This window comes from Polypterus senegalus, chromosome 17, assembly GCF_016835505.1.
Source record: "Polypterus senegalus isolate Bchr_013 chromosome 17, ASM1683550v1, whole genome shotgun sequence".
In the NCBI taxonomy this organism is placed as follows: Eukaryota; Metazoa; Chordata; class Cladistia; order Polypteriformes; family Polypteridae; genus Polypterus; species Polypterus senegalus.
In genome coordinates, this window is record NC_053170.1 from 8,632,522 (window position 1) to 8,644,961 (window position 12,440).

Consider the following 12,440-nt stretch of genomic DNA (forward strand, 5'->3'; position numbering starts at 1 on the left):
GATTTCTTTAGGGTTAGGGTTGCTCATCTTTGCTCATTTCTCAATGACGCACCAACTTTAGTTCATGCTCTGATCACGTCTCACACTGATTACTGTAATTGTCTTTTCATTGGCCTCCCTGCACAGTCTTTACAAAAGCTGCCGTATATTCAGAACTCTTGAGTTCTCACCTCTGCAAAGTGTTCTGTTCCCATCACCCTCACTGGTTACCATTTCAGTCCACTAACAGGTTCAGAGTCTTTCTTCTCACTTTCAGTGTCCTCCATAATCTTGCTCCTCTTTACCTTGCTGAACTCTTGATCTCTTAATCCCCTTCTCACTCTCTCGGCTCTTCAAGCCGTAATCTACTTGCTGTCCCACCATGGGAGGCGGCAGGTCCTTCAGGGCCACGGCTCCTAAACTTTGAAATTCTCAACCCTGATCTCTCGGTGACTGTTCTTCCCTCACTACTTTTCAATCTGACATAAAACATGTTTCTCTTTAATGAACAGTTCTCTTTTTTATCCACTGCTTAGTCTGTTTCTTTAATTTTCGCATATATGAAGTACAGAGAAAGTACTCTAATCGTTTAAAAATTCGACCTTTTGATGAATCTCAACGTTTTAGACCTCCCCGAGTCTGAAAATACATTTCTGGAATTAGGTCTGTGTGTGTGTGTTTGTGTGTGTATGTGTATAAACACGATAACTTGAGTACGCTTTTACTTAGTGTAACCAAATTTTGCATACAAGTACTAGATAGATAGATAGATAGATAGATAGATAGATACTTTATTAATCCCAAGGGGAAATTCACATAATATTATATACATATTAGGTACAAAACGTAGATTTCTATCAACTTTTGGGCTATTTCCGCTAACTGGAAGTGGTACTTTACCTTTTACTCATGTAGTTGCGGAGTCTGATTTATTCAACTTTACTTTTATAACAATTGTTCAATATATTATTAACTAGCTGTCACCCGCGGCTCAGCCTGCGTAGTAGTGAAACAGGACAAACTTTAAAAATCAATAAACAAATAGGTATCGTTAGCTAAGCAGAGGCAAGGTACGCTTCAAAATGTCGTAAGAGGTAGACCGACTCGAAAGGAGGCTGACGAGTGAGTCAGGTTGGCCCTGCCCAGCTCCCCAGTCCCGACGGCACACTTCCCCCTCCCCTAGACCCATAGCCGCTCTCTCGGATTGGCGCGAAGGATGATAGTTAGTGCGATAAAAAAAGTTGCAAAATCAACTGCAACGTTCAAGCAAATTATAGAAAAAAAAACCCAATCCAAATCTGTTAAGTAGTTCTCTCGTTTGCTAGCTAAGCGGAGGTAAGGTACGCGCTCAGAGGCTGGCAAGTAAGTGAGGAGGGCCCTGCCCACTTCCCCTCGGTCTGCTGCATCTCTCTCAGATTTGCGCAAATAAATCAGTACTGAGAGAAGTCGCAATATCAACCAGAATGTTCAAGCAAATTATAGAAAAAAGACCTGATCTAGGGCGGCACGGTGGCACAGTGGTAGCGCTGCTGCCTTGCATGGAGTTTTCATGTTCTCCTCCAGGTGCTTCAGTTTCCTCCCACAGTCCAAAGACATGCATGCAGGTTAGCTGCACTGGCGATCCTGATTTATCCCTAGTGTGTGTGTGTGCCCTGCAGTGGGCTGGCGCCCTGCCCCGGGATTTGTTCCTGCCTTGCACCCTGTACTGGCTGGGATTGGCTCCTGTGTTAGGATATAGCGGGTTGGACAATGACTATCTGACTGACTGACCTGATCTGAAGGAGAAGTTCTCTCGTGAAAAGCGGACAGATAGATAGGATTTTTTATATATAGAGATTTGAGTTGATTTGTTGTTGATGGTTTTTTAATGCATATAATATAAAAATATAATCCTCTTGCGGTTTACTCCTCAAATATCCATACACCTAACCGAGTTTACGAGAAAGTCCAGAGGAGGTCACGTTCGATTTTATTTTTTTTTTGTAAAGCAAACTTGGAATTGTTAAAGGTGCTATATAAATGTAACTTATTATCATTATTATTTAACCGCTGCTTGAAGTTTCACCTCACAAATAAAGAGGGTTGTTCGAGGGACACAAAAAGAATCGGGTTTCATCCATAATTCAAGTAGAGCAACGTGATTGGCGTATCTACAGGCCCAGCCAGTGAATTCACCAATCAGGTCACCCAACTCAGAGTTTAAAGGAGCAAGGGTGGCAGACTTCATGCGCCCAGAATTCAGCTACACAGTATTTTGTGTTCCTCCTCCCCTGATTTCTCCCAAATGCAAACTGGCGCAATGGATGGAAATGTGAAATTTACCAGAGGGTTCCAGCTGATGAGCAAAAGGAGAAAACAACTGAGCTACTGTGTGTGTGTGTGGACAAGGCTCAGGGCCCAGGATCATGAAGCTGTACTGACAGTGGACTGGAATGGAAGGCTGCAGTTCCACAAACTTCTGGCTGGAGACATGAAACGAAGCTTCAGCAAGAGAAGGAATTCAATAATGGTGATTTACTTTTCAGACTTCTATTTGCAGTACCAATTAAAAAAAAATAGAACAAGACGACGACATTTTAAACAAAATAAAAATAGACCTTGGATGTGTCATTTCTGTGCCCACTTACCTGCTTTTTTTAAATTAAACGGTGAGGCATTAAGATGTTGGTTGGCAAGTTGGTTGACAGCCATCATGAGTCACAGACCCAATGAATCAAATGCAAAATGTCCCCCTAGCACGTACCTGATTCTCATCCTGAGCCTCCATGCTGTACTGGGTAGCCGTCTGCACCTCACTCACTTTCTCTCCCAGCAAGAAGCCCAAGCGTGTCATCAGCGTATTTGCGGCCTCATCAACTGAGGGAGGCGGCCCCAGCTCTTGGTTGGATTCGCCTGCAGGTGCAACAGAAAGATGGGAGACCATTACAAACAGACCTTCACATCAGGCATCACCATTAGCTACTCAGTAAATTAATCAGATTGATTACAAAGTATCTTAAAGATCACAAATGCATAAGACAACTGCTTCCAAAACTATAAAAATGGACCAAACGAAGTTCAGAATCACATGAGCCACCAGTGGTGGGGAATAAACCAACAGCCTTATTCTTTGCAGCTCACTTCCTCAAAGCAACGCCACATTACATGACTCTGAGCAATTTGTTTTTGTCTTCATTGACATAATCTTCGCTCCTGTGAAGGCCAGCCGTGTAGTCTGACACACCAAGCGACTCACTACAACTAGTCTACATCTCGCTCCAACAAAATCAAAAAGGTGTCCGATTTTGTCTTTAGTTGTAGGCACAGCTTTGGGTGTGTGCATGAGAGCCGACAACCAATGAATGCCCATCGGGAAGTATAATTCATATAAAGCAGTGATGAAGAACAACGAATGCGGGAGTGCTGGACCTCACAAGCAGAAGAAGAGCTTGTCTGTCTGATCTCTCGTGTTTTATGTCCCACAACAGAATGGAAAACACAAAAAGGGCAGGGACTGGTTGGTTGACAGCCATCATGAGTCATAGCCTCCATGAATCAACTGCCTTCATAGAGCGAGGACACCATTATTATTGGTGGCCACAAAAAAGGGAGAGTTTGACTGTGTTGGAATGTCGACATGCAGTTCCTAAATGTGACATGGCCGCCGATTTCCAGTCCTGGAAACTGACACAGTCCAGTGATGGGATCAGCACCTTAGTCTGGCAAGTCTTATATTCCCGATGACTAGAGGTTGTGTAACTTATCATCTGCTTTAGATATGGGGGCCAGTAGAACCTGTAGACTACTTTAATTGTTGTTTTATTTTGTAAAGAGGCCTTTTAGCATCATAGTGGAAAGATGACATCATGGAGCTACAGCAGACAACACCGCAAAGGACCAACACCCATTTGTTAACATCTGTGCACATACGAGGTGATGCTGTACGGGGATGTGTGGAGCAACAGGCCTGAAAACAAATGAAATGAGAAACTGGAAACATCATTTATTGATTAAGCACCTCGCTTCTGAAAGGGGAAGTTAGTATGTAGAGTTACAATCTCAGTCAGCAACAAAACCAAAATCAAGTTCACTTTCAGCAGACGAACAAAATTAAAACTATGGTGTCAAGTGACATGGGTATGTCTATGAAATGACAAATTCCAGGGGGAAACAGTCAAGTTGTCCGTCTGAAGAGCATAAACTTTGTGAAAGACTCTTGCGGGGCTATTTGTGCTAATCTTCTACTCATCTGTAAATAAAAGATTTCTGTGATAACTTAAAGCCACTAAAAAAAAAAATAGACAAAAAAAAAAAAACATGTTTTCGTCAATGTCATCTGTAGACGTGTCTATGAGAGAAAGAGGGCACTCCACTAGCCACTTGTCACGGAAAAATCAAAATCACCCTGGCAGCAGGTCTCACTCACTCACTCACTCACTCACTCACTCACTCAAGTCGGCCCACCTTTGTCAGAGCGGCTGCTTTGTGTTCTCATGACCGGCGGCACACAGTTGGCCGAGGGCTGTGGGATATTTTAAACTGCACACTTAGATTTACTTATGGATACCACACAGTGCCAGAGCTCTGCTAAAAGGACAAGAGCTGTAAAGGGAAATGTGCATTTCAGCAATACGAGAGCATATTGTTGAGGACCAAGAATAATCTCATCTGTTCTATATCTTTACTTAATCAACAAAATCAGTGAGTGAAGAATACCAAGAGATTACACACACACATAACATATATTATATAGTCACGCATGTGCTCTTGGGTGGCAGCTTAAGGGCTCTGGTGATGACAGTTAACCGCCGAACCAGGCGCTGGTGCTGTGTTCTAATGGCTTCTCTCTTCCTCCCTGAGCAGAATGGCAGATTGATGGCCATTCCACCTCTGATGTCAATTCCATTGTCTGCCCTTACTGGAGCCGCCTGGAACTCATATGACCAGCAGTTGAGTCACTTCAAGGTCAGACTCCCATCTGAAGAGACGTCAACCTTATCTTTGTAAAAACATCATTGCTGGTTTGATTTATTTTCATTATACAGCTGGGATGCCATTATAATAGAAAGAAATGAACGGTCGGATGTCACAGCTAGTTTGGCTGTTGCCGTCTTTCTTGGCCAGGAGGCCATGAGAACGGATGGAGAAAAGGAGGCTGCCTCATGGGACTAAATACATTTCCCCAACACTTTGGTTGGCAGTATTCATCTAGTGGAGCTCCCAGTTGTATACCCACAGGACAACATCTGAACTCTAGCCCTGATTCGCAGCCCTGCTGGGGTACTTGGATGCCACCAGGGGAAGCTGCTAAGAAATAACTTCACACAATTAAGAGGGTTAGGCCTGACTCTGAAGTCCCTCCTGAAGTACTGGCGTGTTGGAGTTGGGAGAGGAGAAGGACAACACTCGACAGGCATCTGATCTCCTTTGGGGTCTAATGTTATCCGAAGAAGATGCACTACATTACCTTTCTTATCACCTGTTAAAATTTTACATGTCACTACCGTGTAACCGATCGACAATCTTCAAGTTAATTTGTTTGACTTCATCGTTTCTCGGTGCTAACACGCTGGGAGCAAGCGTGGCCACAGTGTTACCTCCCCCAGGACGTTTGACGGCAACCCCTGGGTTGCAAGCGGTGCCTCGGACTCCCACAGGGCCTCATGGTAGTTGGAGTGTGATGCAGCCCTGTTGGGATCCACAGGCGCTGCCAGGGGGTGCTGCAGCAGGAGCTGCTGAATTCTTATGGGCAGTTCTTCTGCCATTCCCGGAAGTGCTGTAATCAAGCAGAGCATGTAAAGGAGCCAGCAGCCACTACTCAAAAAGCCAGAGTCGGGAGGAGGAGGAGTGAAGGAGGACAAGATAAAGAGAAGGAAGAGCCTTATGGTATTGTGCTGTGCTTGTGCTGGGACTGTGTTATACTTGTGGGGAACGGGGAAGGAGTTTCCCACAAGGGAAAAATAGAAAAATGATGTGTGTGTGTATATATACTGTATATTTGATGCGTATATATTATATATATACACACACACACACACACACACACACACACACATATATATATATATATATATATATATATATATATATATATATATATATATATATATATATATATATATATATATATATAAATTACAAAGAGGTGTACAAATCAAAAAGTGCACATCTAAATAAACAAACACACACCTTTTTGGTTCAAGCTGCCCAGACTCCTCTACACTAACTATTCAAAAAACCACCCTAGATGGTTGCCATGGAAACCTTGCCTGCATTAACAAGTCTTCTCCCATCCCATCCCATCCATTGTCAGGTGGTGCAGGATTTTAAGTGGGATTCAATGTGACCCTGAATAGCTTTGAATGAAGGAAGTGGTGGGAGTCAAAATTTACCTGGCACAAAATTGCACTCGACCACGGTGCATTTATAATCTCCTTTTCATCTGAGAAGAACTTATAAATGACATTGGTAGATTTAGTCTCTGTTTGCGTAGTGAGAGTGTCATTGGGTGAAGTGAACTGAATTGTTAATGTCAATTAACTGAATCTGCAGAAAGGAAGTGGAAATGTTATGACTTTTAGAAAGCATCTTTCTGTGGGGAATACAATCTGCTGCTATACACCAAACCACCGTGAACATGGGTAGGATCGGGACTAAAATTTAGAGTTCAGTTTCAATACTACCTTTCAGAGCTCAGTACCTGTGCCAAAACGGTACCAAAAGCAAATGATGGAGGGCCCGCGTCTCACTCCAGTCTCCTCATTGCGCCGGCACACTCTGCAGTTCCCCTTCTGAATTTCCCACTGCACTGAAGGTTGGCGAGTTGTTCCACCCAATCAAGTCTTCTGCTGAGCACACAGCACCCCAGCACCACTGAACTGCCCCTTGTTTACTGTGGCTGGTGACGAGGGGTGTGCGCACACCAGTACTGAAACCCCATTTTTAAAGTGGTGCAGTACCAGCGGTTTGGTAGTTTGAAAGTAAACGGTAGATTTAAAAGACCTGGTGATCAGAACATCATTCTTCTGGACGTGCTGAAGACTCCACGGGGGGACCCTACCATTCCCTCCCTGCTACTCTTTGAAGCACTGGAGACCCCACAAGGGACACCACGTTCAATGGTGTTCGGCAAGGCAGGGAGGCACCGGGTAGGCTGGAGTGAGTTATTTGTTATTTGGAGGAAGTGAATTTAAAATTGAACCCAGGAAGCTCTCCTTTACACAAAGAGTTGTGGGACTCTGGAACAAACCATCAAGACATGGAGATGAAGCAGAAGCCTTCACTACCTTCAAGAAGAATATGGAAACAAACGGGTCTGATGGAATGAATGGGCTCCTCTTGTTTGTTGAATTTCTTATGTTCTGTTTGCTTTGGCATCGGTACTGAGGTCTGAAAGCTGGCATCGATACCAAAGTCAACATTTTGGTACTGATTCAACCCTACTAGTGACATCCTTTACATCTCCAACCACTGTATGATGGCCAGAGTGGTGTGCTGAGTCAGTAACGTCACTTTAAGAGGAGCCCACAAAATCAACAAAACCGATTAACAGGGCAGTCTCAATTATGGGACAACCCCCTGGACTGACCTGAGGTAATAGTGGAGCAGAGAATGAAGACACAACTGAGTGCCATTATGAACAATGTTGCACATCCTCTCTGTGACGCACCAAAAAGTGAGGACTTTCAACCAATGAATTATTCAGCAGGTCACTTATTTCATGTGTTTGTGGTTTTCTGTGTAAAGAAGAACTTCCTAATGTTTGTGTGAAATTTCCCCTTCACAAGTTTCCAACTGTGTCTCCGTGTTCTTGATGAACTCATTTTAAAGTCACCGTCTCGATCCACTGCACTAACTCCCTTCATCATTTTAAACACTTCAGTCAGGTCTCCTCTTTAACTTCTTTTGCTTAAAGGTCCCATAAAGGACCAATAAAGAGATGCCAACCTGACATGAACATCTCATGAATGTGATAGGAGGAGAAGGTACAAACTGCACAAAGACAGTGACTGGGCTGGCATTCACATCTCTGACACCACCGCACTGTTGTGCCAGTTACTAGCAAACCAATGGATGCCTTAGGTCCTTCACCGAAATCAACACAAGAGGCCACTGATATCCTTTACAATATCGACCATGTCACTCAGTCCTACGGCATGAAGATCATTGGGGAGGAGACCAAAGTCCTGACAACCAATGACTCTATGGCCAGTGTTCACCTCAATGGCATTCAGGTCAAACAATTGAAGTACCATGGATCACTGGTCCAGGAGTGAAAAGTGGCATGCACCACCAAATTCACCAACTGGATTGGCCCCACCACATCCCTCAAATGGTGCTTGTGGTCAAAGAAAAACATATCCATCAAGATCATCCTGACCGTTCTGCTCCATGGATCTGAGACTTCAACGATGGTTCAGTTTCGAAATCAATAAACTTCAGAGTTTTACAAACCCAGTGCTGATGTCAAATGCTGAGTGTCTCGCTCCCAGACTGCATTTGAAATGACACTACACAAATGCGATGTGAGCAGCAGCCCACAATCGAAGAAGAAACTCAGAGACGCAGACTGCAATGGTTCGGACACGGATGCAGGAGGGCTGACAGCAGACTTCCACCCAGGCTGCTATGGTGGTGACGACCATCACAGTGGAAGGTGCAGGAGGCAGCACCGAAAAAGAAAAATCAAAGCTAACCTCAAAAATCGCACATCGCACTCAACTGACAGGAGTGGAAACGCATCGTGAAAGAAATCCGGGACCCAGCAGCACCCACAGCAGCATAATGGTCACCCTCGTCTAGCTGTTCGCTAAAGACTAAAGAAGATGGAGAAGGTCCTTCGAATTACTGCTTTAAAACATTTCATTCTCTTATAATAACAACCTCAGCCAGCTGTGCCTCATAGCTCAGCACTTGGCATCTTTTGCAATAAGCTTTCACCACCCCTAAGGCGCGGTCTCCTCTCGAAAGACAAAATCACAGTAAACTGTTTATGGCCACATGGTTGGGTTTGTTTTGATTTACGTTCGTATTTATGTGAGAACTCACTTATCCCTACCTCGAGAAATCAAGTACCAGGAATATGCGATAAAGCGGCTATTTCTAGATCCTTTTTCTCTTTGGTCAGAAACTTCTTTTATCGAAACTCTAAGAGAACGTATTCGGTAAGTTTTTAGGCTTTTATTTTTCCGGTGTTGCTTCGTGCCCCGTTGCCTCCACTGTAAAGTACCAGTGAGGGCAAGATATTTTTTTTTTATTTATAGAAAATGCTGGACTTTGGAACACAATTTTGCAAAAACTCCAAAGGTCTTCTTTAAGAGAGCTATGACTGAATTGCTGGGGGTATTACGGTTTGCAAGAGACGTCAGCAAAGGAGCGCTCTGACACTCTGCAACTCATTCTGATTTTCTGGACATTATGCATATTAAGCATATGACAGAAACTTACAAAAAAATTTTATACCACCTGTAGTGTGATGCCAGCTTAAGAGCCACAAACGTCTGGCCTGAGAAGTGAAGCTCAGTGACAGCTGACGTCCAGGTGGGATCTCAGCAAAACAGCTGCTGCACACGCAGGTCTGCACAATGGCCGCTGGAAAGGTCGTCAACTAAAATCACTGGAAGACTCTTGGGGAAATGTGATGAATACAACCGGCAAGCAAATCAGATACGGAATAGTCATATCTAAAGAAACCAGCAGAGAAGGAAAGGCGACGCTGTTTACCATAAATGTTCATGTCAGGTTTTAGTAAGCAGATACATTTGACGAAAAACTGATGAAAAACTCCATCAAAAGAGTTAAATTCTGAGCATGGAGTGTACCCCAGAGATCGCAGGAATGAAAGGAGGAAAGATCAAAGAGAATGAATGACGGGTTCAAACTGACTGAAAACCTGGCAGCAGAGAGACTCGTAAAAAGGACTTGGCCGCCTCCACTCACCTCTTCAGTAACAGCATGCAGCATTAAGCTCCTAGTGGCTACAAGAATAAAACTACACGGGTACATGAAATACTGTCAGACATAAAAGTTAGGAGGACAAAGGTTAGAAAAGTAATGTTTCAGCCGTGTAATATTCATCAGGTGTGCAGCCGAAAAAGAAATGCAGATGTGATAAGCGTCAAGAAAACAGAAGGCGGCAGTAAAGCAACAGAAGGTGAAAGGCGAACAGCTTGCAATTTGTTCTGAGGGAACACATTTAAACCATGCAGACCGCAGGTCTCACTAAACCAATTATTGAACATTTCATGGCCCTTCGTTATTACATCACTCATTTATTTTTTTAATACGTTCACAGGATTTTAAAAAGCACTTTTAACAAAAAAAGGAATCAACTACAGCTCGCTCTCACACTCGGATCACAGATTAGTCTACAAATGAATGGACACTTGACCTTAAGGTCTCAAAATACCTTTTAATCTTATCTTATCTATCTATCATGTAGTGCCTTACCTAGCTATCTATTATGTAGTGCCTTACCTATCAATCTATCTATCTATTATATAGTGCCTTACCTATCTATCTATTATATAGTGCCTTTCACATATCTATCTATCTAAGTAAGAACTTAGAAAGTGCCTGATTTATTGTGTAACGGCTGCCTTTCACGTCCACTCTGGTGTGTCAACTCTTTCACCTTTCTTGACTTTGGTCCCCCACTTTCCTCCCTCTATGTCATATCATCATAAACAGCCAAAACTTGGTATCCCTAACTGGATTGCACAGAAGTGCCTTTTAATGATAGGACTTCATACGTGGGTCGCTACGTTGTGTCCACATTACAAGCCTCTGTGCTCAATGCCAGGTTTCTGTTCAGATCAGATTTGCCTATCTTGTCAGTTCACTTGTCAGTGGCCTTTTACAGGAAATCCACAAAGAAGAATACTACCATCTGGTTAAGGTGCAAAAACACAAAATACAAAATAACTGCCTGGGATCCCGTGCATCTTGTAATTTATTTCCATACCAGAATGCCTACCAGCGTGGCACGCACACCACACAAACAACTTGACCAGTTGAGATCATCTTAAGAGGAATATGTGATAAAATTATTATTTTCAGATCCTTTTTTATTTTTGGTCACATACATGTATCAGAAACATGGAAGTCATTTTTCTTTTATCGAAACTTGAAGAGGACACATTCGGTAAGTTTGTAGGCCTTTATTTTCCAGTGGCGTTTCGTGCCCCGTTGCCTCCATTGTAAATTACCAGTGTTGGCAAGATATTTTTAAAATATATAGAAAATGCTGGACTTTGGAACACAATTTTGCATGGCAAATGCATATATACCATGTTTGCGAAGAAATAGCTTGACATGAAAAACTCCAATGGTCTCCTTTAAGAGAGCTATGACTGAATTGCTGGGGGGGTGTTATGGTTTGCAAAAGACAACAGCAAAGGAGCGCTGAGACCCTCTACAACTGAATATTAAGCATATGACAGAAACTTACAAAAAAACAATTTAAAAACCTGGAGTGTAGTGTAGTGTAGTGTAAGCTTCCTTACTCGGCTAAAACTCCAATACACATCTCTTGGCAAATGAAGAGCGTTGTGCTTTCCACTCTCTAGGCCGATTTTCTTGCACATCTATTTTAATGGTCAAATCTAAGACCAACTCTTTTCCAAATGTTAACTCTGGGGCAAACCCACAGTCATCCATACCACAGTGTATGAATTTGGGTCCTGCAGAGTCGTGTTTCAGAAGTGAACTCGATGGTAAAGGATCACGTAGGGTTTGAGAAGCGGTCCGCGATGGTTCGCTGTGGTAGTTTAAGCAAACAACATCGCTTTTTTATGACCTGATTCTCCAAGAGGGAACGAGAAGACTGACAATGGCGATTCTGGGTCTTCAAGACACACAGGAAAAAAAAAATCGGGATGCGAGAAAAAAAAAAAAGTCTTAAGAAACACTCGTCTGTAGCATTAGCAGGATCGCCTACGCTAGTTCTTTAATTACATTAACTTCTTAAGAGTGCTTTTCTCAGTGAATACCCAGGCATGACAGACTAGGCTGGACAACATTTAGCTGATTGTATCAGAATGGTTTAAATACCATGGGATGGATGGATGGATAGACAGACAGAACTTTATTTGTCACCAGGGATAATTATTACAAGGAAAGAATAAAGATCTCTTTAAACACAAACAAGACATTAACAGATGGTCCTCCCTCCATCTTACTTCAGCTGGGAGAATTAATATCGTCAAAGCAAATATCCCTCCAAAGCATCGTTATATACTGTACATCAGTAGATTCTTTAAGCAGTTAGACTCGAGTATAAATTAATTTACCTGGATTTCAAAACATCCACATAACCAAAGATTTAGAGAAGGGCACTACCTAACTTTAACTTTCATTACTGGGCAGAATATTCATACGATAAAATGTCAGAAACTGGGAAATGTCCACCAATCTGCGCCTGCTTAGACTGCTCTACGTCAGCTCTAAATGCTTTGCTTTGTGATCCATTCGGCACTAAATGT

The 12,440-nt window shown here is 42.9% G+C and overlaps 1 protein-coding gene across 8 annotated transcripts in view; it reads right to left on the bottom strand.

The window, feature by feature from the left end:
* LOC120517328 (protein TANC2) overlaps positions 1–12,440 on the bottom strand; it is a 434,594-nt gene that overhangs the window by 76,931 nt on the left and 345,223 nt on the right. For all 8 annotated transcript variants that reach the window (XM_039739552.1, XM_039739550.1, XM_039739549.1 and 5 more), the window contains one exon: positions 2,723–2,871. In XM_039739552.1, the coding sequence (XP_039595486.1) occupies positions 2,723–2,871 (149 nt within the window). The remainder of the gene's footprint in view (positions 1–2,722; positions 2,872–12,440) is intronic.